At 54.5% G+C, this 25,619-nt stretch overlaps 1 protein-coding gene across 8 annotated transcripts in view; it reads right to left on the bottom strand.

Annotated features, from left to right (window-relative positions):
* Positions 1-25,619, bottom strand: part of KAZN (kazrin, periplakin interacting protein) — a 1,067,116-nt gene that overhangs the window by 112,266 nt on the left and 929,231 nt on the right. For 7 of the 8 annotated variants that reach the window (XR_008996900.1, XM_057499760.1, XM_036914289.2 and 4 more), the window contains one exon: positions 2,525-2,716. Coding sequence is in view for 7 of the 8 variants with exons in the window: in XM_057499760.1 (XP_057355743.1) it covers positions 2,525-2,716 (192 nt within the window). In the remaining variant the exon portion in view is untranslated. Of the gene's footprint in view, positions 1-2,524; positions 2,717-10,556; positions 10,727-25,619 lie in introns of those variants that run through there. The other variant, XM_057499761.1, reaches the window with a different exon arrangement.

Here is a 25,619-nt window from a genome sequence, read left to right as displayed (position 1 = left end):
GTTTAGTGGAAAAAGTTTCTGACGGCTGCTGATTAGCTCTGGAACCTTGGCTAAGTTACATAACAGCCCTGGACCTTGTTCTGGTGTCTCCATCTGTGAAAGGGGGTTAAGACCTTCTAGCAGCACTGGGTGAATGGCACAGCAAGTGCTCAGGACAGTGCTGGCACACAGTAGGTGCTTGATAAGGCTTTCCTTCACTGAAGACTGACAAGTCCCTGTTGACGAGATTATTGTTTCTACAAAGAAGCTGCCCCATCAGGCAGATCTCTGGGTCCCTGTGAAGACCTTTGATGAGGGGTAAGAAGTCTTGCAGCACAGACGGAGTCAGGAGTTAGAACCCGTGTGGCTCTGTGCCCTGTGGGCTGAAAGGAGAGGGGTGCCCATCATGGTAATAGCCACAGCTCATGGAGCAGGAGCCCTGGTAACATCACCATCAGAAACAAGGCCTCATTAGTTCACCCTTTACTGTCCCATCACTCAGATCAGGAAGCTGAGGCTAGAGAGGGTAGGCTGTTCGTCCCAGAAGCTGGGGATGAGAGGGGTACATGAGCCTCCGCTTCTCCCCTGACCGTTCCTTTGGGCTCAGAAACAGTTGAGAGAGGTTTTTCTCCTCTTCACAGGTCCAGAAGGACGAACATGGGTGAGAATTCTTTCCCTGGCCACGGACATGGAAGGCAGGTTTCTGTATCCCTGGACGAAACACTGGCAGAGGTGGTAGGGGGCATCTGGCTGCTTCCTGAGGCAGTCTGAGTCTCTCCACACTGTAAAGCTTAGTGAAACCAAAGGACACTGGCTGGCATGGCTGGGCACAGTGGCACTTCCTCAGGAAGATTCCTAAGACTTGGGTCTGCAGCCTAAGAAGGGGGAGGGAAGTACGAGGTCCCTGGCCAGCTGGGAGTGGAGCGCTGTTCACACAGATGTGCCTAGACTGCTGGACGGTTGCACAGAGAAGCGTGCGTGCCTGGCACCAGGACTTCCCAATCGCGCAGCATCAGCCGGGCCATAACACACACCACCTGCCCACTAGGGCCTGACCAGGCCACCCAGAACACTGTCTGAGTAGCTCCAACAGGAAAGGGTCTACCTGCCTTTAAGAGTGACACATGTTGCTGAAAGAACTCATAAAGGATGCTGTCACATCTGGGTAAGGGCTCACCCCAAGACCACTTCCCAGGCTCCTTGGACTGTTAGTGGGTGTAGGACAGTGTGTGGATGTTCTGCTGTTCACATCCTAGCTCTGGGCATCCTGCTATGGCAGAGCCAACTAACTGTCCAGCAAAATCCACTCACCCTTTCCTGCTTCCCTCCCAGTTAGCCTGGCAGCAGGACATGGACACCACACTGGAAACTACATTTCCCAGCACTCCCTGCAGGCAGACATGGCCACATAACCAGGTTTTTGTCAAGGGAATCTCTGGTCTTTGGTTTCCCTCTTACCCAGGGCTTCTCCCAGGCTGAGGGGAAAAGAGATGCCCACCAGCCTGAAATGCTCCTCATAACAGTCAAAGAATGAAACAAATTCTTTAAGCTGCTCTGTTTTGGAGTCCCTTTGCTACAGCAGCCCATGATCAACCTATGTAATAAACCTGTTTTGGCTTCAAAAATGGAGTTTTCAAAGAGTATTTATCTAATAAATGGTAAGTGGAAAGCAGGTTGCCAAGTTTTACTGCCTAAGAGAATCAAAGACTATAAGGGGCTCAAGGAATCAAGGCAGACCCCAAAGGCTATTTTCACGCGAGTGTTTCATGCCAGAGTTCCCCCAGCACTGTTAGAGGGTGGATTCCAACCTTTCCCATATAACCTTTTGAGAGCTACCCACCTCTGCTCCCACACCCCAGAATGTGGGCAGGTGGCTCCAGGGAGAGGTGGGTATGTCAGCTGCCCATGTCCCTGGCCAGCTCTAAGGAAAGCAGACTGACCACGTGGGCCCACTGGCTCCCTCATTTCTTAAAGCAGTTTCTGGCTGCAGACACACCGGCCACACAGTGATTACGGGTGGTCCCTCTTGGCAAGAGACCCCCCGGGCACCTCCTCCTCATTCTCACCCAGCCATGCCCCCTGCCTCCTCAGAGGGGAGCTCCTCCAGAACAGCGAGTGCGGGAGGAGGCCCAAGCCCCCCGTCACCCAGAGACCAGGCGGGAAGTGTGGGGGGCGGATGCAGAGACTCCAGCATGTCCACGCTGCCCCATGACGGGAGGTGTTGAACGACTGACTCCAAGAGTGCTGGGAAAGGGGCGACCCCTCTGCTGGGTCAGCATCCCGGTTCAGCAAAAATGCCCACGGGCCATTCACGCCTCAGAGGAGGCCACCCCATGACTGGCCCTGATGCCTGTGGCCACACGGGAGCAGGGAATGACCCTGCGAGAGGCAGAGCTCCACCCCAGAAGGGACGGGGCAGCCTCGGTTGGGGGTCTGGGCACTGGAGGGCCCCCGTGTCCATGCCATTCCCCCTGCGGCATCCCCTGCAGCCGGAGCCTGAGCCAGGCCAGGGAGGGGAGAGAACCGCCGCCTGCACGCCACTCACCCTGCAAGGCTTCTCTGGCTCTGGCTAGCTCCTGCTCTTTCTGGGCCAGCTGGACCCTGAGCTCCGTGGCCGAGAGGACCTCGGGGGACTTGCCGCCCTGCGACTCCTCCAGGTCCTTCGTCAGCATCTCCTTCATCTGCCGGAGGAGGTGGACTTCCTCTTGGAGCCGAGCCACTTCTCCCCGCAGGAGCACTAGGGGAGAAGGCACACGGTTAGAGGCAGGGGTGCTCATGCACGCATGCTCAGTGCTTCTGGGGTCGGTTCGAAGGTGCTTGGCTTTTCCTGTCTGCTCTGCATTCAGGGCTTTTCCTACGTTATTTGTCGGGAAGAAAATCCCCAAAGCCACTACATTATTCCAAGAGCGCCACCTCTGGCCCTGGGTCCCCCCAGTGGTCTGCAGAGTGTGCCGAGTGGGACCGCCCCCGCCCCATTCTCTAGGGCTCTACTGGGGCAAGTCACTGCACCGAGGGCATCCATTCCAGAGGTGACAGTCTTCTTCCCTCCAAAGGGCAGGAGCAAGAATGAGAATGAAGAGCCGACAGGAGTCAGCATCACAGCCGCGAGCCAGCGGCACGGTGTGTGGAGCTCCGTATGCGTGATCTCATGTAATCCCACCCAAACCTCCGGAGGCAGCTACCGCCATCGTCACCCCATTTCACAGATTAGGAAGCTGAGGCTCAGAAAGATTAAGTAACTCCATAAGGTCATAAAGGCAGTAGGTGGCAGAGCTGGGATTTGAACCCATACCTGGCCAACTCGAAGCCTGAGCCCCCAGTCTGACACTCAGGAAACAGCCCTAAAAAATGCACACTTAAACACACATGAAACACACAGCCTCAGGAACCCAGCGCTGTGCAGAATGCGAACTTTGGCGCCCACACTTGCAGGAGATCAGAGTCTGATGGGTGGTAACAATGGTGACACCCTGGGTAGAGATGTCCAGGGCACTTGAACCTAACCCTGCTTGCAGGAGGACCCCCGGGATGAGGCCGAGGAGAATGTGGCGTCCGTCACCCCCTGGGGGCCTTGGGAAGGTGCCCAGAAGGTATACACCCCCCCCCCCCACGGGAGCCTATAGGTCAGCTCAGGCCTGAGGCTGACACCCCACACCCAGGTCTGGGCACCTGGGCAGCAAGACACGGAGCCATGGGCCCTGTGAAGCAGGGGCCACTGCAGACTGTGTGTGCCTCTGTGGGGATAACCCTTCCGAGAGTGCAGGCTCGCGGCCAGGATGCCGGCCTTTATTCACCTCAGTGAATAAGGGAGATTTTAAAGGATTCACGAAGCCAGCCTTGGAGATCTGGCCTCTGCCTACATCAGTGAACTCACGCGCGGCTCCCTCCCTCTTCCCCACCCTCTCGCCACCATGTCAAGCTCTCTCCAGCTTCAGGGCCTTTGTCCCCACAGTACCCTCCACCTGGAGCGCGCAGCCCCTGTTCTTCCTGTTGCAGCTTCCTCATCAGGGCCTCAGGCCTCCTCCGAGAGGCCTCCTACACCCGGCCTCACACTGCCTGGGGGTGCAGCCTTGCCTGTGAGGCTCACGGCTGTGGCACAGCTTTGGAGTCACCAGGTTGCCCAGCTTGGTCCCCTCACTGACCAGGCATGTGGTTGTGAGCCAGTCCCTTCCCCTCCGAGCTTCAGATGCCCCATCTGTAAAATGGGTCTAAACCCTCATGGTTGAGAGGCTCCAACGAGACACAGGAGGTAGGTGTCCTCACACGGGGTGCACTCCACGTGCACAGGAAATGCTCCCCGGGGCCCCTTACCCTGTCTGTGCCCGGCCTTTTCTAAGTCCCTACAACCTGCCCTCCTCCAGATCCTGGGCCTCAAAGCCGAGCAAGGCAGAGCCAGGCGCGGGGACACAGGGTGAGCCCAGGGGAGCAGAGTTAAGGCATAGAGGACAGAGGGGCTCTGCAGCACAAGAGAAAATGTGGGAAAAGGTGGCTCTGACCTCGGGGGTTTCTTTCTTACCCCTCCTCTGCCTGTTTGAGGGGACGTCTCCCGATCCCCTGACAGAAGTCGGAGGGCTCCTTTGAAATGCAAGGCACATTGCCTTGTTCCTGCACTGGAAATGCCCCCTGGCTGCCCATCCCAATACCTGCCAGGCAGCAGCCTCTGCAGCACCCTCTGACGAGTCCCACAGTCCACCCAGTTCTTTCAGGTCTGGAAGGTGCCAGACTCATCCAGCCAAAGGGCACCAGAAAAGCGTCCTTCCCTTCCTCACAGGCTCCTTCCTGTCAATTGGCTTCAGCCCCACCATCACCTCAAGAGACCTAAAGCGGCTCCCACCTGCTGTCCCATTGAACAGCACTTTGAACAACATGAGCACAGCCCCTTATTCGTGTGGGAGCCTTGTAACCATCCGCGTACCCAACGGGTGCAGCTCCCTGAGAGCAGGCCTGGTCAGTCTGCTCTATCTCATTCACTGCAGGGTCTCAAGTGCCTGGAACTGTGTGTGATGACTCATGACAGTCCAATGACTCTCTCTACCCACCTGTGCACTCAACAAGTTTATGGGCACCTACCCCATGCCAGATGCCACCCAGGCAGTGGGGACCCCTGGATGAATGTCACAGGCAGGTCCCTGGCTGCTCTGACATCGACTGATTCACACACAGGCTGGGAACTGTCCAAGTCCTTTAGCAAAATTGCAAAGTAGGAGGTTTCCTCCCCTCATTCCAGGCAAATACGTGCAGGTTGCCTACGTGAGAGGCCCGGCGCAGAGTATCCAGAGAGGAGAAGGACACCCTTGGCCTCAAGATGTCTCCAGTGGGTGACAGGCACCACACTCAGCATACACAGCACGCTCCAATAAGCACAATACAAAGGAGGAACTGCATCTGCTTTGGGAGGTCACAAGCACATTTGACAGAGGCTTGGAAGTCTGGGGGCCAGCGAGCAGGACATATGAACAGAGGAAGGAGGCTGGGAAGCCAGAGGTCCCTGGGGGACCAGTGGATGGGTATGAGGCGAGGAAGAGCAGGAGGAAGCCTGGAGAGGTACACCAGGGTCAGATTATAAAAGGTCTTAACCCTGACCACCCCTCTGTGCCCCCAGCCCTGGCTTGCCATCTCTAGCAGAACTCAAGACTCTTGGCATTTTCGTCCTTACTCCCTGCCATAGACTGAATGTATGTGACCCCACAAAGCTTATGTTAAAACCTAATCCCCAGTGTGATGGTATTTGGAGGTGAGGCAGTAATGAGGGTGGAACCCTCATAAGAGACCCTAGAGAGCTCCCTTGCACCTTCTCTCATGTGAGGACACAGGAAAAAAAGAGCCATTTCTGAACCAGGAGGAGGATCCTCTCCAGACATTAAATCTGCCAGTGCCAGGATCTTGGACTTCTAGTCTTCAAAACTGAGAAATAAATTTTTGTTGTTTATAAACCACCCTGGGAGTCTCTGGTATTTTTGTTAGTAGCTAGAATGAGTACGGACACTCTCCTGCAGCAATTCTTCCCAACCGCCCAGGCTACCAGGGCTGGTTCTCACTCAACTGTCACAAAAAGCCTATTTTATAATAAGGTGTGAATGACTGCTAACATATTATATTTACATTACCATAGATGTAAAGGACAGGTGTGTTTCTGTTTGATTTTTTTTTAAGGGGTGTGACTTCCGGACTTCCTCAAACTGTCCTGAGGAAGCCCCGGAGGTTGCCTACTGTGTGTATGGAGACGGCAGAGGATTCCACGAGACCTGGCTTCGAATCCAGTCCTGGCCAGGGCTCTGCGGTGACCTTGAGCAAGACTCATCATTTCTCTGGGTCTCAGGTGTCACATACACTACTTGGGGATAATGCCAGCCACTTAGGGTTGTCAGATTTAGCAAATTAAAACAAAGCAAAGGAAAACAAACTGCACCCAGGCAGTGGGGACCCCTGGTCCCAAGATTTGAATTTCAGATTAACAACAAATAATCTTTAGTATAAGTATGTCCTAAATATTACACGGGACCTACTTATACTAAAAATCTATTTGATGCTTATTTGAAATTTAAATTTAACTGGGCATGTGTGCTGTTTCATCCAGCACCTACTCCCATCCCATGGGGATTTTGGCACAATGAAGTGGGACAGTCATGAGGAGGGCTTTGCCAGAGGACCTCAGAGGAAGGAGGTGACAAAGGCACTGTTCTGTGCTCTTACTTGGAGAAGGCACAGCCTCCTCTAAACCCCTGTGCTTAGATGCGAGCAGAGAACAAGGTGGGGCTGGGGGCCCTTCCTGGCTAACAGTGGCAAAGGCGGATTTTTCCTGAGCTCACCTTTTTAACAGGGGTACCTGACAGCTAGGCTCTGCCCCTTGAGTCACACCTTGAACCAGCAGGAGGGCGGGACACCAGGTGCGGCACCGGTAGGAGCCAAGACTTAGGAGACCAAGCTGGAAAAACAACTCCACAGAAAGAGACAGGCTTGTCTAAGCTTACTAACTGCACCTGTGTGCACTGGGTGGGTGTGCAAGCCCAGATCTTGCACACCCCGGGGCCCTTCTAGGGCCAAAGGTGCGTGACAACCCTGGGCCTTCAATCAGAGGGAGCCTCATAAGACTGAAGCCCATTTAAGGGTTCTGGGATCATGGGTAGGCACTTCCCCTCTCTGGGCCTCAGTTGCCTGCCCTGTAAAATGGGGCGTGATGGGAATAAATCAAGCACATGTGCAATGCACTTGAAGGTACATGGCACAGTGAACACTGTGGGTATATGTGTGTATGTCACATCACACCCACACCTCTCCTTCCCCTCTGGGCAGAGGGGAGTGACCATATTTCTCCAAAACAACGAAGAAGCTGGAGTTGGAAGACTTGGATTTCTGTCTCAGAGGGATTGCTACCTTGCTGTGTGTCCTTGGGCAAGTCACTGTCCCTCTCTGTGCCTTCATAGTATCTTGCCCTTAAAAGGACCCACTCTATGAACCTAGAGGAACTCTACTGATCATGCATCTCTCCTCACTGGTGGGAACAGGGTCCCTGTTTGACTCTCTAACTGCACTGCTCAGTAGGGTAGCCCCTAGGCACAGGTGGCTATTTAAGCACACACACCTAAAAGGAAGGGGGCTCTGTTCCTCAGGTACACAAGCCACATTTCAGATGCACACGCATAGCTAGTGGCTGTGGTACTGGACAGAGCACGTGCACAGCACGCCCATCACTGCACAGGGTTTACCTAGCCAGAGCTGGTCGTGAGGGCACGAGCTGGAGAAGGAAGTGGCATTTATTAAGCACCTGGTGCAACGCAGGCCCACAGACACACAGACAGGAGGAAGCCTTTTGCCAAAGGTGGAAGAGCTCCTGAGGAATGAGCGACTGCTTCTGGAGAAACCAGCCTGGCCCTTGCCCAGGGGCAGAAAAAGGGAAGATCAAGCATGTACCTTTCTGTCGATGCTGGGTAACCACAGTGCCCTTGGACCTGGAGGCAGGAGGGCAGGTGGTGGTGAAAGGGCCCAGTGCCAAAAAAGCCACAGACTCAGCTGAGCTCTCTGCAGTAGAAGCAGGAAGTAAGCGTTGCCTGGGAGACGGTAGCTCTGCAGCCCCTGGGGAAGCTGCCAGTTACTAATGGTGTTGCTCTGGGGGCTGGGTGGGGAGGGTGGCCTTACCGGCAGGCGGGTCATGCAATGGCAGTCCCCAGGTGCCTCTTCCCAAGGGCAACGGGGTGTGGCAAACTCACTCAAAGGTGGCAAAGAGAGCAAGGGCAGACCCTGCCCTTCTCTAATGCATTTCCTTTCGTTTCCAAGAGCAGTTGAATGTCTGGTGTTTTAAAAATGCCACTTCCCAGCCTCCCTTGCAGCTATGGTTGTCCCTGTGACCCAGTTCTGGCAGGTGAGATACAGGAGAAAGTCCCTGAGGACTTCCCTTTAAGGGAAAAGGGCTTTGCCTTTTCCTTACCTTCTTGCTTGGAAAGTGGACTTGTAGCTGGAGCTACAGCAGCCACCTTGAACGAAGGAGGCAACATGCACAGGGCAAAACTGCCAAGTGGGGAGAACAGTCTCTGGGGCCTGGATAGCACAGCTCAGCCCTGCACCTGAATCAAGACCTGGAGCAGCACCAGGGCAGGGCTGCCGGGCATAGGAGCGCCTTCGATTTCACTGCTGATTTACCAGTTCGCCAGAACCGAACCACTGCCGCTATGCCATAGGACGAGTCTCAGTTCAGATGGCTGCTAAGGGCTTCTCGGATGTGCCTGTGGCTGGCTCAGCTGTGGAATCCAGCGAGGCGGAGGAGGAGGAGGCAGAGGAGGAGGGACTGTGGAGGGATCGACAGACGACAGAAGGGAGGTGACTGCTCCTGGCTCTGGGAAAAGCCACAATTTGTGAAAAGCCTTTTCCAGGCTTAATTTTGTGAGCTCACACTGTCAGGTGCAGGAAAGGTAGAAAAGGAGGCGAGTTATTTTCCATGGCTGTAGGGCCCCACCTGAGAACTGCGTGAACAAGGCTACAGGGGGCCTGAAGACCCCTACAGTCTCCCTGTGAGTTTACACTGGTATGCCCGGCCTTCTCAAGATCTAAATATTACTAATACTATAGTTACTGTGTATCACAACAATTTCTCCTCTACTAATACTTCTTGAGCACATACTATGTGCTCCAGGCTCCATTGTAAGTATCTTCCATTGCTTAACTGGTTTACTTCTCAGAACAACCCCACAAAGTAGGCTCTGTTCTCATCACCCTGTTTCACAGACGGGGCAGTGGGGGAACAGGGCCAGGGTTTGAATGGGGCCATCCGGCTCCAGCAGCTCCGCACAGGCTTACCTCCCACACTGCCGCCCTGCAGGAGGCGAGGGCAACAAGGCCTCTGGGTGACACAGAGGGAGCCCAGGATTAAGTAGGCTTGCCTTGGTGGATGAGAGTGGATGGCAGTGGGGTAAGTGTGCCCCCAGTCGGGTATCAGCTTGCTCTTGTTTCCAGCCATGGGCCTGGGCCACAGTGTGCTAGCCACTCCATTAAGGGCCCTCCTGGCCCGCCACCAGGGGCGCAATCCCCGTTAGCTGCAGAAGGATGTGGCCCCAGAGTCAGCCTGTCTGTCCCACAAGGGCAGGGGCTCCGTTCCACTCACATCTGACACCCAGTGAGGAGCCCATTGCCGAGCTCTTGGCAGGCCTGCAGCAACGGTGCCGAACACAGTGCTGGGGCAGAGGTGGGACAGGCACCTGGGCTCAGTCCTGGCTCCCCCATTTCCTAGCTATTTGACCTTTGGAGGAGTGACCTCTGAGCTTATCTGAAACAGTCTCCCAGGACTGTGGTAAACATTAAACAAAGCAATCATCTAAGTGGAAACATTCAGAAAGTTCTAAATGAGGGTAATACATAGCTCTTCATGAGCATTACTGTAATGGAGTGCAAACTGCCCTGATACTCTGACAGGAGGCCCTGGCCTCAACAGCTGCACAGCCCTGACCCATGGGCCTCCGAACCCAGGAGGCATGGGTTAAATGGCAGAGAAGGCTGAGCTCCCTCCCATTTGTAAAGGTGTCAGAGGGCAGAGGATCTGAGTGGAGGCCAGGCACGTGAAGTCGACGAGTCTAGGCTGGGAGTGACTGTCCCAGGAGGGCCATTATAGGTGGACAACTGATAACACCCAAGCATACATGTGTCTAAACTCACTGAGCTCAAAACTCACTGTACCCTTCAGACCTGTGCGTTTCACTCTATTCAAATTATGCCCAAGAAAAGAAACCTAAACATAGCACATATAACATATTTCAGATTTTCTACTAAAAACTCACTTTAACGCCCCTCCTCCGGCTGCAGGTGCAGAGACCACCAGGCCCAGGCCCTCCAGCCGCCTCAGTGGAAGTGGCGCCAGGCCCAGGCCCAGGCCCCACCAATCGGGAAAGCCCTGTGGATGGATGGCCTCCACTCCCCCCGAGGCCTGTGTGCTAGGAAACGCCAGGTATTCACTGGAGCTACACACCATGCGGGAAAGGAGTCCAGTGCCAGGAGTCCCACACGGCCCCGGGCTAAACGGAGGTCACTTCCAGATGACATAATGCTTACGCAAGCCGTGGTTCCCTTCAGGTCCAAATACCCTTTCTCACCGAGATGCTGGCTGACAGTGCTGCCATGCTCTGAGTTGGGCGCCGCACTCCAGGGCTGTGGGCTTCATCTCACTGGGCCTCACCGCACCCCGTGCAGGGCTGGGGCGGCCCCGCCTGAGGCCTGGCGACACCAGAGGACGCGGGATCAAGCCCAGGCCTGCAGGCTCTGAAGCCACTGCCACAGAGCGGTGCAGTGTCAGGCTGTGAGCTCTCAGTCCCTGCTACTGTCGGGACTGCTTTTCTTATTGTTGTTATACTGGGTGTGGGCTAAATCTGGGTCAGGTGGGGAGGTCTCGGGACACTGGGATGACACCTGTTCTAAAAATTTATTCTTGAATTCGTTGCATCATCATGGTGACAACAGTAATGTTTTTGTGAGCCACTCATGATTCTAAGTATTCACATGCATTAATTCTCAATCCTCACAATCATCCCAGGGGACACACTTATTTTACAGAAAAACCCAAGGCATGGAGAGAACATGAGGTCGGGCTGCACAGCCTTTCTTTGCCTGCAACCCTTTCTCCTGCAGGGACAGCAGCCAGACTGCAAGCTGCCCTCAAGGCAGGCAAAAGCCTTATGCTCCTCCCAGGGCCCATGGCTGTGCAGGGGGCCCTCAACCCCCACCTCCCAACCAGAGAGTCTGCATCCTTTCCTGGCCTGGCAGGCCCAAGGTCACGAATCCCAGTCTCTTGGCTAAGCTGACCCAGCATCCGAGTGGGACTGGGAGTCCTGGATTAGGACCGCCCAGGGTAGTGGGGCAGCATGGCGGCCCTGGGTTCCAGCCCTAGCCTTCAAGGGCCTCAAAGCTCTGTAAATGCCTGGACATCCACACGGAACTTCAGCCAGGTTGGCCTTGAACTTAATAGTCTGCCTGTGGTGAGGGAAATCTGGGAACCAGCATGCCCAGGCTCTTGGGAAGAGCCTGGGCATGTCTCCGCCGGTGAGCCTGGCATCATTTCCTTCTGCTCAGTCGGCCCCCTCAGGCCCAGCCCAGGCTCCCCTCTTACGTGGCCCCTGCACAAGGAGCTGGAATCGGCCTTGGTGGACCACCGCCTCCCCATTCACCATGCAGACTCCCCCGTCCCGCCCCAGCTCCCCTGCTTGCAGATACAGACACACCAGGGCAGAACAGGCCCCGCAGCACGCAGGCAAGAGCTGGGACTAGGGTTTGCTGGAGATTTCAGTGTCCTCTGGGCCTCTGTCATGTGATATATAAAGCTTGGGGCTAATAGGGGTGCAGTATGGCACTCACCAAATTCCAGAAGATTCTCAAATGATGCCCGGCTACTTCTCAACAATATTATTCCCAAGGCTTCTCCTAAGCCTGAGAGAGCCGCCTGGTATTTCTTCCTACAAGGTGTGCTGGGGGTGGGCACTGCAGGTACCCAGGTGATAGAGCCTTTGTCTTCTTCCTGTTTCCCAGTGACTTTTTTCTTCCTTCAGGTACTGTTTAAGCGATCTTTCCTGCACACCCTGTTCCACTGCAGTTACTGGCCCATAAGCATGCTTTTCAGCCAGACTCTCCTGGGGCCCCTGACTGCCAAGCAAATCCTCTTTCACAACCATGCTGCCTAGGGGCCCACAGTTCTTGCTGGAGAGCTGTGCCCCACAGCTCCAGATCCCAGAAATCCGATTCACTTTAGGGACAGTGGTCTGCGGCCTTTCACCACCCCTACCAAGCACCAACTCAGCAGTGATTGTGTGCCAGGCAACAGTGCCGACGACGTTCATTCCCTGGAAGGGTGGCAGTCACAGGCTCAAAAGCAGAGACGCCCTGGGGAAGTCAAGGGATTGCAAAGATCTAGTACAGAGCCCCCTAAAGCTAAAGCAGAATGAAACCTGAGGATCTGCTCTGCAGAATGTGGTCCCTGTGGCCTGGCCTGATCCCTAGCATATGCCAGTTTGCCGCGTGAGGTTCTCGCCTCCTGTGTCTACTGCATAGTGAGCCCAGAAAGGACGCTGTCTGGCTGCCTCTGAGTGCATGGCTTGATGCTGCACTGACAGCCAGCAGGAACCCCACGGTGCTCCGGGGTCTGCAACGACTCAGCAGGTGACTCCAGCTCTGGGAGGAATGTGAACATCTGATGCCATCTGGCTGGGGCTGGGAGAGGCAGACACTCCCCCGTCACCCAGGTGGCTGAGTCCCTGATGGGCAGCAGGAGCAACTGCTCCGCCCCAAGCCCAGTGTCCAGCTCTCCTCGCGGTCTCGAGGAACCTGCTCCTCTCTGCTTGATGGAGAGGAGGGATGGGAGATGAAAGGGCCAGCCTCTCCTTAGGGCCTAGACACTGCGTCCTCTGGCTCCCACTGAAGTCATTTCTGGTGGGGATGAGAGGTGGTGAGCTGAGGCCAGTTCATCGTGTCGGGTGGGCACTGTCCTGGGACACTCTTTCTGTACAAGGAGGAATCTCAGCACACTTGTCAAGCTGAGCCTCAAAGTCACCACTTCCTCTGGGATGCTGGCTCATCCTGCCTTGTCAAAATTCCTCATCATACCATCCTGGATGGGGCAGATGTCTCTGTTGACATTTATGAACCCCCTCCAAATGTAATCCATTTTGGTCAATCAGTGCATTGAATCCCCCTGGCCACTGTGACTGGTTTAAGAGGGGGGCACATGACACAAGTCAGTCCCATCAGAGTCAGTGATGCTGGTAGCCATCTTGCTGCTGAGAGGGGAATGCCAATGAGATAAAGTCTGCATTCAGACGATACCTGTGTCCTGGATCACACCACACCTGAAGCCAGGATCTACCCTGAGACCCGAGCCAATATGTTCTTAAGCCAGTTTGAGTTGCATTTTCTATCCCTGCAGTGACCAGTTGGCCTGGCTTGAAACCCCAGAAGGCACAAACTTTCAAGGTTCTGTTTGAAGGCTATTTCCAGGCGTTTCCTGCCCCATTCAGCTCTTCTCCTCTCCTCCCACCTGGAGCGGTCTGATCCCACAGCCACCTTCCTTCGCCTGAGGGTTCCAGCTCCCGCGTGGGTGCTCTTCATACGCCTGGCACTCAGCCCATGCCCATCGAGTTCTCTTGCCGGGCCTGTGGGAGCAGTGCTAGTGTTCTCTTCACTTTGCCCATGCAAGACAGAGGCCAGGACAGGTGGACTGCTTGTTCAAGGCCACAGAGTCGGTTCAAGTGGCATAGCCGCATCCCAGCTCGGAGGTCTGACTGCAAAGGTCATGTTCTTAACCACCGGACTAAGCTCCCAGCCCTAAATACCATGTTGTGCATATTTCTTAAGCTGAATGCCACGACCAAGAGCCTGACAAAGCTAGAATTACTTTCCGTAAGCATCGGTAAACATGTCCAGGTCCCCCATCCTTGGTTCTCACCACAAACTGCTCCCCTTCCCGAGGCCTGGCTCCTAAAGGAACGCATTCAGGAAAGGACAGCAACCACAGGGTGGCGTCGGCTATTTCCCTCTCTGCCTCACGGTGCGTGACTCTCACCTCTCATCCTTCCTTCCTCTTTGCCACCCACCAGGAAAGAAAATTACAAAAATGCAAAGAGGAAATGTAAAGAAGGCCAGACACGGTTACACCCACCAACCTGGGATACAGCCTGTCATGCAAGTGAGTGCAAAGCTCATCACACACCAGGAAGAACCAACCTGACGGAGGCCAGACCACTGCAGGGAAGAGCCCAGGCCTCCCCTTCCTTCCCACCCAAGTCTGAGTCGGCAGTAAAACACCTACATCTCAATTTCCTTCTCTACCTGTTACCAGAATGCACAGAGCAGACAGAAGCTGCCCATCCCACAGAGCAGGTTCTCTGTGTCCGGCTCCTGGTGGGAGAGATATCTTCCTAAGGAGACTGTGGGAAGAAATACATTTCTATCCCCATTTTACAGATGGCTAAACTGAGGCCCAGAAGAAGGTGTCTGGAACCCACAACCTTGACTGCTAGGTCCCTGGCTACTACGACCTGGCAGCCAAACTGGCAACATGCTTTGGCTGGAACATTCTGTTCAGCCAGTGTCAGACACCAACGCAGGCAGGGGTTAAATGCATTGAAATGTGTAAAGCATGCCGAAGGCCCCCGCAGATGTAAACAATTACGCAGAGAAAAGAAGTGGGCGACCAGGGCCCAGCCGATGGCTCTCCTCAACGTCATCGCGTGAGGGTGGCGAGTCTGAAATCCCCACATCTTCAGATCCGTATCATAAACAGATCTGGGCTTTCAGGAGAATTTAAACCAAGTCCAGACTGTGGCTTTAACAAACAGTAAACCTGGAGGACTTACTGTCTCAAACGTGTCTTCAGAAGGTAGATGAAGAATGTGTTTCCTGCTATGCCATGACCTCTACGTCCCTCAACTTCCTCATCTGTAAAATGGTGACAGCGAAAAGGGGCCGTGGTTCTGGAACCGGCTGTCTGGATCAAATCCTGGCCCTGTCCTTTAGTAGCTGCTTGACTCCAGCAGGTCATCTCCCAGGGCTGCTGTGATGTTCTACAAGTAATAGATAAAAAGCTCCACAGGCCCAGCATGGCACAAGCCCTCAGCACACAGGCAGGCAGCCCTCATGCCATCTTCAAGGATGCCTGACCCCACGGAGGGGGTGGGAAAGGAAGAGGGTGGCTTGCCTTCCCCGCCTGTCACTTGCTGGGAGGTGCTCAGGGCCATGGAGCCTGCAAGGGTGTAGGACAGCTCACCAATCCATATAACTCACGCCTGATTATTCTCCAGCCCAACTGAGCAGCTGCTCCAGGAAGAAATAAAATATGCTTTGCATACTTTAAATATTTCACTTATGAAAACTGGCAAGGGCCGCTTTTCTAAATTGTTTAGCAATAAAGTAAGTTATGAGCACCACTGGAGGCGAGGCTCTCACCGCTGGAGGCCGGGCAGGGGAGGCTGCTGGGGTGGGGGGCGGGGAAAGAGGCAGCAGGCTGGCCGCCAGTGTGGAGCCCGCTAGGGCTTCCAGAAGGCGCCATCTGGGATTTTTCAGAGGGGCAATGGGATCACATCCTGGTGTCCTGACGTGGAACTGGATCCTTCCTCTGGAAGCCAAGCCCCGAGTGAGCACAGGGGCAGTGGGGAGGGAAGGTCCCTTCCGGCCTGGGATGTTTTCCCACACTCCAAGGGCACCCCAGTTTCCAGCCAATCGAGTTAATTGAAAAATTACCTTGGGCTGAGAAAGAGCAGGCCCAGGCCGCTGGGAACTGGTTCACAGGACTCCAGGGTGACTGGGCTTCAACAACCTGCAGCTGGAAGATCTGGAGCTGTGCTCAGCATTCCAGGGAGTGGGAAGCTCTGCGTGCTGGACGCACGTCCTGTGCAAACCCCAGCTGCCTCAGAGGGCAGCGTGACACCTGTTTTGTGGATGAGCAAACCGAGGCACAAAGACCAAAGGCCTGTACCTGGGACGCCATGGGCCATGGGCCATGGTCACGGGTCGCCTGGCTCTTCCTGTGCAAGCCCTCTCCAGGGTTACTCTGCAGTGTGCCACAGGGCCAGGGTGACAGATCCCGACAAACCCCACTCAAAGGAAGCACAGGGCACACGGAAGCTGGAGAGGCCGGCCTGGAACAGGATGGCACTTTCACATGCAGAACGCTGGGCTCAGGAGAGATATTGCTAAGCTGAATAAAGTCCTTCTACCTGTTTCTTCAGAGTGCTCTTACTTCTGGTATGTTCATCATCCCAACACCCTGGGAACATGACAGTGGTGGGTTTTATTGTCCTCCTCGAGGGGAGTCAACCCAGGGAATAGATCCCCTCCCTCTCAGCCCGCTCACCTGGGGAGCCAGGGGCATGAGGCCTGGGCCCGGTGCCCCTCTTCGTCCTCCCCTGACCTGTGCAGACTCCTGGGCACAACCGAGACTTGTCAGGCTGTCCCATCCATCCCTGTCCTCTAGGCCTCTGATCTGCTCAAAGGGCTGCAGGTACCCACCATGCCAGAGTGGTCCGTCCTGTCACCGGAGGCCTTTGCTGTCACAGATTCTGAGACGCCAGAGGAGACCAAGGGGGCCCCCCATGACCTGTTCCTCCCCTCAGTACGCTATGACCTTCAGGACTGAAAATGAACAAAACCAATGAGAAAAACACCCTTATTTCACTTGGACAGTTTCAGCACTGTGATCTATGAACCAAACATATAATCAAGATACAGAAAAAGGTGGGGGTTTTTTTTGTGGGGAAGGAGCAGCAGGATGCTAGCAAACTCAAGTCCCCGAGTTTCTGGCAGGCCTGTCAGAACTCTCTCCCCCACGGGAGGGCTCGCTCTGAACTCAGAACCTGCATGTCTGACTTTTTGAGTTTTGACAAATACTCCACTCGTTGATCTCTTTAACTGAGAAGGCAGCGTGATCTAAATGACTAGAAACATCACAGGGGCTGAGCAGTCGGGGCTGAATCCCAGCCACTTAGTAACTCCCCATGCCTCAGTGTCCTCATCTGTAAAATGGGGGCAATGGCAGTACCTATCTTATAGGGTTGTGGGAGAATTAAATGGGTGACTATACACGTGTAGTCACTATACATAAGAAAACAGTGCTTGGCACATGCCAAGTGCCCCTTATGTCCCGGTTCTTGTCCCTCCACCTCCCCCTTCTAGGAGCCACTGCCTTTTGGTTCTAAGTCCAGCCCCCACCTGGCAGCCTTGTCCCTGGATCCCCAGGAGTTTCTCCTGGAAAATCCTGACCTGATCCCCGGGGCAGGACATTCTTGGCTGAGAGGTCTCCAGAATGGGGCTCCCAGCAGCTGGGAGCTGGTTGCTGAGGGAGCGGCCCACATGATGCTCATCTGGAGGCCCGGGGAGCCCCTCTGTTTTGCTGCCCACCCCCTTTTCCTTTCCTCCAGTTTATGGACTGAAAAAGGAAGAGATGTAACTTGAATTCCTGCTTTGAGCTGCCGCCGACTTGCCACCGAGCGTTTTGCCTGTCTGGCCCACTCCACCAACCTTTTGCAAAGGTCAAATGCTTATTGCGCTCTGCATGCGGCCTCTTGGGAGAGCAGAGAAGAAAACTATTCGAAAAATGTAAATTGAAAAAACCCTGTGGCTCTCTACCCCACCCCCACCGCACACATTCGCTCACAGGCTCACACACGCATGCAGAGCTCACACCCAGTGTCCCAGCACCTCAGTCTCAAAAACAAGCAGGACAAACAAACCACACTGATTTTTTCACCCGTGGTGACCAGCTCCCAGGCTATTTCCCCGGATGACTACAAACGTCCCTGCCAACACAGACATGGGGATCTCTTGTACAGAACAGCATTCTTGCAGGTCTTTCTGGAGCACCTCCTGGTAGGAGCCACGTGTGCCTCAGCACCCAGCACAGCTCTGGCCCATGGTCTACGCCCCAGAAGTGCCTGTTAAGCTGAAGCCAGCCCAAGGCACAAGCTCAAGGCAAAGGATGCCTGAGATCAGGCCAAAGACCCCCCCAGGACCACGCTTTCCCGGCCAGAGGTGCTTTCAAGACCACACAGGCTGTTTCTGGAAGCCTCTCTCTTCTACCATCTGCCCTTGACCCCAACTAAAGCCCAGCAGGTTCTAGGCCTGGCTGCTGCAGAGATAAAGTGTCTGTCTATTTTATTCTCTTCAGTCAGGCTCCTGCCTTCCCTACTCTCTTGAGCTGAACTTCTAGATCTTTCCTCTTCTCTCTACTCTGCAAACTTCAAATCTGGAAGGTCCGGGCCTTTGGTTGGGGCCCCTTTTCTGACTCACCTGAAATTCTATGGATCATGTGTGGCTGCTTGAAGGGGAAAGAGAGTAGCCATGTGTAATGTGGGTGTACATGTAATGTGGGGAATGGCAAGTGGGGGATGTAAAATGGAACACGCACACATTCTGTGGATGTTTAAAAGCTGCTTCTATGGTTGGACAAAGCAGCAGAAAATAAGCCAATTGAAGAGGTAAGTGTCCTAACCAGGAAGAGGTGCTTGCATTCTAACTCGACTTGTAACAACCAAGTGCCCTGTGTCCCCTGGGCTTGCTGCCATGTGCCTCTGGAATTGCAGGCTGATCGCTAGTGAGGCCAGTGAGGTCACTGCTCCCGCAATGGACAGCACAAAGCTGCAGACATTCCGGGAATCCAAAAACCTCAGTTCAAGCTCTGGTTATTCTTCAGCCATGAGCCCTGGACCATGAAGCCCAAACTCAGGGGGTTGGGGACAAGGGGACAGCAGCCTTCTGGTCCTTCTCCAGGTAAGAGGACAGCATGGAACTGAGCAAAGACCATGGCAGGGCCAGAGAGTTTTCAGCTTAGATCTTTTCAGTGAATAAGAAAATTAACCCAGGATAACCCCACTGCTCAGGAAATTGCTCCTGCTCCGGATCTCTGGAGAAAGCTGTAAATCTCTTTCAAATTAGCATTTTCTCTGCATGCACACCTGCAAAAAGCTCATTTTGGGGAAAAAGATGAAAAAACCCAGACCCCCATCCCACACTGACAGGTAGCTGACTCAAGCTGAGCATTTCCAGGCAGAGAAATTCAATCTCCTTTTTCAACTGGTCGGCATTTAATGTATAGTTTTTCTCTCCACCTTCACCCACCTCTTCTTGTAATCTCTTGGCTGCGTGCAAATGTTCGCAGGACCCTCTTGCCAAGAGGCAAGCACTATTGATTTGGCCATGGATGCTGCTTACGGCCCCCCAAAAGGAGTATGTGAACTTGCCATTGGGTTCCTTTGGACCTACGAGCTGTCAGCACGGGGTGAGTGGCGCAGGGTGGGCAGCACAAAAGGGGAACAGCAAGCTAGTCCCAGGCTATAGTGCCAGCCACCTCCTGCCCTAGCAGCTTTCCACGGAGGAGTTCTAGCTCCCTCCCTCCCTGCCGCTCCCAGTGGGGGCCCCCCTGATGTCTTTGGGCTCCTGCTGGGTCCCCTTAAACAAACCTCAAGAGAGCAGGAACACAGTGCTCCATCTGGGGAACGTTCTCCCCTTGCATGTGCAAGAGGAGATTCTGGCTCCAGCAGCTCTCATCCATCCTCAGAAAGGGCTCCCGGCTGGAAACAAGAGCTGGAAGCTGGTCAGGCTGGGAGGATCAAGGCAAGCACCCTGTCCTCCGCCGCTGTGCCTCCCACCCTGGAGCACGCTCTGCCTGGCTAGGGGGATAAGACATATGCAGAAATGAAGCTGGTCCAGGAAGGAGTACGGGTTCATGAGCCAGGGCAGCCGTTCTCACGTCAGAGGGGTAATCGTGTCAAGGAAATAGATTTAGTGTGTAAGATCCTCAAGTGGTAGGACAAGGACCAAAGGCCGGATGCTGCGATGAGACTGATCAATATAAAGGTGAGTGAAGGCTTCAAATGAATACAAAATTACAGGGGCTGCCTGGAGACAAAGTGAGTTTCCAATCCCTGAAGGCATTCAAGCTCAGGAAGAACACCTGTACCAGACACTATGTGTCAGCCTGCCTTCTGTGCCCCACATTCCCTAAGTTAATGACTTTCCCGTGGAAAGAAGCAGCTCAGTATACCTGGTCCTGCCAGGACAGTCACCTGAGCCAGGGTCTGCCAAACTATTGGTTAGGCAGAAACCACGATCAGATTCGCTGTCTCCCAGGCATTCAGGAGATTGAAAGGTATGCAAGAGTGGGGCCAGGGGCCTACTGGCACAGGAATAAGGTGGAGGGAGGCAGCGCGGGGAGTCCTTGGGTGGTAACAGGAAGGAGGCAGGGTGGAGAGAGGGTGCTGCCCCAGCCTCCCATGTCGGTGTCCAGACCCCACGTGGCTGGCCTTGGACTTCTGAGGTTGCCTGCTGTGTCTTCACAACAAGCCTTCCTTTGACTTGAGCTCCTTTGAATAAGTATCCGCTTCACTGAGGTGGAGAGAGATGGCCAAGCTCCAGGTGAATAAGGACACCTGAAACACCAGGAAACCCTGGCTGGGAATGCTGCAGCGACGGCAGGGTCCTCCCTGCAGGGCGGCAGGGCTGGCTGAAGGCTCAGCCGTCAGAACCCACGTCAGAAGTCATGGGAGCTCCCCAAAGCCAATCACTCTCCCTCTGATTCCGGGGTTCACACATGGCCTGTGCTCCTCCACATGGACCTCCTACCCTCACTGCTCAGCACAGTGCCTGGACCCTGACCGCATCCGTAACGCCATGGAGAACAAGGCTAGCATTTAGCCCGGTCATGGCCAAGACCCTCACTGTTCCAACAGGCAGAAGAGCTCCCAGTGGGCACACACCCTCACGTATACACACCCCACCCTGGAAAGGCCCCCTGCCTACTGCCAACGCGAACCCCGTGCTTAACATAACTTTATTATTCATAATCCATTTGAGAGGGCTTATTAATAAAAGAGCAGCTCTACCTGTATCGACTGGATACGAGGCCTGCAGGGTGAGTGCCATCATTCCCATTACAAGGTAAGGAAGCTGGGGCTTAGCAAGATTAAGCAGCTTCCCAACTGCCCCCAGGCCCGGCTGTGGGCCTGCCACGCTTCCCAAGTCCCTGACAAGCTGCTGCCAGATGCCCGCCTCTGAGTGGGAAAACAAAGCCTGAACAGATGCTGTCTCCAACAATCTCCCCCTAACAAGACCTCACCCTGCCCTAGGGACTTTATCTCCTATGCATCATTGACCCTGGACTTGTCCACCCTGGTCATCTCTCCAGTGAGCCTCATATCACTCCAGCACCCATTTTGGTATGAAACTAATACAAATGACATTTACTGACCATCTACTATGTGCCAATGGCCATGCTAAGTGCATACACCATCTCATTTAATTTCCACAAAACCCCGACAAGGTAGGGATAGCATCCCCAGTTTACAGACGAAGAAACTGAGGCTCAAAGAGGTTAAGTAGTTTGGAACAATGTGCACCCAGGCAGTACGGCCCCGAGTATTTGGTACATGGTCTCCAATGTCCCCACATTCAGAGTCCTGGGCCCAGGTACTCGTCCCAGTGTGGGCACTCCCTCTCCTCCACCAGGCTGATACCAAATGAAATGGGCAGCCAGTGTCTGTGCCCTAAACGATGCCAGGCACAGAGGCGAGCCAGTCATGCCCTTTTGCTAAATTCTTACCTTCCTGGGCTGCCCACCCCCTGCCCCACTGTGAGAAGGTAGCATCTGCCTGCTGTATGGATTCAGGTCATCTCTAAGGGGGATCAATCAGTGTTTCCAGGGAGGCGGCCAAGCTCCAGACGCAGCCTGGAAGACCTGACTCCCAAAGGAGAGGCTGAGAGAAGCCAGATGCCATCTGGATGCCCGAAGCACCAGCTGCTGCCACTGACCTCGGTGTGCTCAGCAGTACAGGGCTGTGGCAGGCGGCCGGTGATGGGACATCCCAGCATGCATTCATGCCGGCCGTCCAGGGAGCAGGCCCTGGGAGGGGGGTGCTCAAATCAAACCCACCAAACTCAGGAAGCCAGCAGATCCTGGCTTCCTTCTACAAGCCCACCTGGGACAGGTGTGATCAAAGCAGCAACCACGGGGAGGGGAGGGAGAGAAGGGACAGAAGGTCATTGCTTATGACCAGGACTGCACAGGAGCATGAGGGGAGCAACTGTCTAGGTGGTCCTTGAGGACAGAGACAGAAGGGAAAGGGGAGAAAGAATGCACAATTCATAGGGGAGAAAGCTATTTCTCCACAGGGGCTAGAACAGGGCCTGGGCCATAGTAGGTGCTCAGGAAAACCAGCAAAGCATTAACTGACAGGGTCTGCATCTCAGGTCTTCCCCCTTTGAGCCTCACAACACCCAGCAAGGGACACACACACACACACACTTGCTGAAGGAATTATCTCACATTCTGCAGGGGACAGCCCCTGCTCTGCCACCCAGTTTCCATTCCTAGGGATAAACACACTCCCCTACTTTCCTCTGGCTAATGTACCACTCTCAGCCTGTGAACTTGGGGTTGGCTGGGGGCTCACAACCCCTACCCCAACTTACTCCAGGGAAGGGCACACAACCTACGCCTGGCCAATCAATGCGTTCCATGCTAGCAGACCAAGTGATTGGCTCAGAGCCATCACATGATTCAAGTTAACCCAATGAGAGGCGGTCCTGGGATTCCCCGCTAGAAACACCAGGAAGGAAGGACTTTCTACACTGGAATCTTGGAAAGGTAAGTGTTACTTAGACTTGCCAGGGGTCACTTTTGCCACCAGAAAGGATACAGCCCAAAAGAGATGCAAGTTGGAAGATGACATCATTTGAGCTCCTGGATACAGCTATGCCTGAAGCTAGACAGACCTACTTCTGATCATTTCAGTTATGGGGAACTACTGACTCCCCTTCCCATGAGTCAGTTCCAGTGGTATTTCTATCATTTGTGACTCATATAGTCCTGTAACTCCATGACTGTCTGGGCAGGTGGTTGGAAAGTGAGAAGCACAAACAATACAAAGTTAGTTTTCTCACTAACAAACAGTTACTGAGCACTAAGCATGGGCCTCTCTGAGCCTCGGATGCCACCCTGAGGGATGGTGATCATGCCTCTTTACCTCACAGGGTGAGCAGGAGAGTCCCTGAACCCTCCTACGACCTGTTGTCTTCAACATTAAGGCCACAGCTGTGGAAGAGACGCTGCTGCAGGGAGGCCTGTGCGGAGCTCACCCGCATCTGAGCCTCTGGCTGGAGTTTGCAGAGCTGCCCCATGTCTCCTATTCCACAAGGCCGCAGCCCAGCCCAAGGAGGCAGCCACTGGGAGCTGCCCACTGGAGCTGGGGCCTGGACAGAAGGAGCGTGCCTGGCCCCTCGGGGAACCAGGTCTCTCTGCTAGCCCTCACTTCCTGGTCTGCCATGCTGAGTTGAGACTGGACATGAGAGAGGCTACCGTGGGCTCAATCAGTAGAGAGAGTCTGGCTGGACTCCGGGGTTGAATCTGACCTCTTCTACTTCCTGGCTCTATGGCCTGAGGCACATTTCTTACTGTCCCCATGCCTCGGTTACTCCACCTGTAAAATGGGGTGATTAATGTACTTGGTTTATCTGAGCCGTTTAATGCAGGAAACCCTGCAAAACAGGAGTCCTTGCCTCAGGTTCCCCTGCATGACTTCCACCGAGTGCGCACAAATGACGTCAGACCTTAGAGGGAGTGTCTAAGGTGACATGGGAGATGGAGGAAGAGCAAGGGTCCCTCTAAGCACACAACTACTCAGAACGCTGGTTTGTCCACCTGGCAAACGGCAAGTCTCTGAAAAGGACCCAGCAAACAGGACTAGCAAGCCAGCCCAGGAAGCAGGAAGGCAGAGCTGGCTCTGGGAAAGCAAGAGGGTGGGGCTCTGTCCCAGAGGTCATCAGGGTCAGCTACAGACAGAAGCCCAGGCACCTGGGAGGTCTGGTCACACAGGGACACACGGCCTTTAGGGGAAGTCCCTGGTGCCTACTCCAAGGGCGTGGCATGTAGAGAGGGGAGAGGAGCTCCCGGTCATTTCAAACACCCTTGGAGCTGCCCCAACATGCCATCAAACTTCCTCTAACCAGTCCCAGCTGGCGGCAGTGCCAGGTAACCAGGGTTTTGGCTTAGGTGTGACAACAAAGCAGCAGTGAAAAGACTTGTTGATGCAATGGATTCTTACTTTCTTCAATGCAAACAGGAGAAGTGGGGCCAAGTACAACCACCGGTCCTAAGGTGCTGGGGTAGGGACCCGAAATGTCTGCAGAAGACCAGTTCCACAAATGCACCAGGATTATTTGCAGAATAAATGAACTGAAGAATTCCAGGGGCTTTACCACACTCGATTCTGGATACAAATGCAAACTGCCCACTTGTTTATAGAGATACAGTGACCAGGCAACACAAGGATGAGGGCAGGCATAACAACAAACAGACTCAGTATCTTACACCCTCAGACCGAGGCCTGAGAACAGAGTCCAGTGCAGAGGCGTGAGGTGAGCGAGCCCAGGGAGGAAACCCGAGCCACATTCTCCACTTGTCCTGTTTCTGCCTCTGTCTTTTGGTGGGTTCCACATTCCAGAATGGAAGAGGAAGAGGATATATGTACTGATCCCTCAAAAGCCCAACAGTTAGTGGTGTGGCTGCAGGTGTTCCCAGGTGCTGCCCCACCTGCCAGGTGACGCTCATCCAAAGGTGTGCCAACGGATTCAGCCAGATTAGATTTCTCCCAAGGTCCTTCCAGCTCAGAAATTCACATACATATCCTCCCACGTGGAGCATTTCCTGAACCTCTGTGCTCCAGGTGGAACAGATGGACACAGATGTGCCAGTGCCCTGTGGTCTCTCCCCCCTCAGGGTTACAGTTTGGGGGGAGCGCCCAGAGAAACCCTCCAGAAATGCTGGTGCAGTGCCTGGTCTCAGGTACTCTGTACGCCAGATGACATGCACCTGTGGCCATGCAAGGACTCAGCTCAGAGGGGCTGGCATGATCAAGGAAGGCTCTGCAGAAGGGTTGGGGCCCAGGACAGGGTGGAATATGGACTTTCTATGGGGTGGAGAAATAACAGAGGTAAGAAGGGGGAGGCAAAGGGTAGGAACGAGGCGGCCGATGCACGGGACAGTGAGGAGACCCTGAGTCCGACAGCAGCAGAAGGACGCTCAGCTGTTCGTGGCACCCAGCACCACACCCAGGCCAGAGCAGATACTCAAGACTTGCAGGTGGATGGACCAGGAGCACTGGTGCATCCAGGACGAGGTTGAGGCAGGGCCTCCTTCTGGTTCCAGTGGAGGGTTCTAGACAGAAAACCCCTCCTCCAGAATGTAAGCACCGTGGCAGAGGGGCTGTTTTGGCTCAGCTTGTCAGTGCCAGGCACCCAGGCAGGGCCTGACGAGTATTTATGGCGAGATTAAGCGAACAAATGGCCAGATGTGATTTAATGAAGATGTGCTGAGCTGGAATCTGAGCTGTGGGTCGGTCGGACCACCAGTCAATGCCCAGAGACACAAATGAGCTGGGAGACAGAGCAGGGCCGAAGACCAATGGATCGGTAAAGGGAGAGGGGTCACAGGCCGGACAGGTGACACCTTCGCTGCTGGGAGGGACAGGGTTGGGGGGATCACTTCTGTACAGCGAAAGCAGCTGACTGTGGCACAGCTGAGTGTCAGAAAGCCGCTGGGGTACAGACAGGGTGACCAGCCCTCCTGATTGCCTGGGGGGGAGGGGTTTTCCAGGATGCAGGACTGCCAGTGCTGAAACTAGAATATC

Source organism: Manis pentadactyla, chromosome 4, assembly GCF_030020395.1.
Source record: "Manis pentadactyla isolate mManPen7 chromosome 4, mManPen7.hap1, whole genome shotgun sequence".
Taxonomy (NCBI): Eukaryota; Metazoa; Chordata; class Mammalia; order Pholidota; family Manidae; genus Manis; species Manis pentadactyla.
This window is presented reverse-complemented; position numbering and strand designations above follow the sequence as displayed.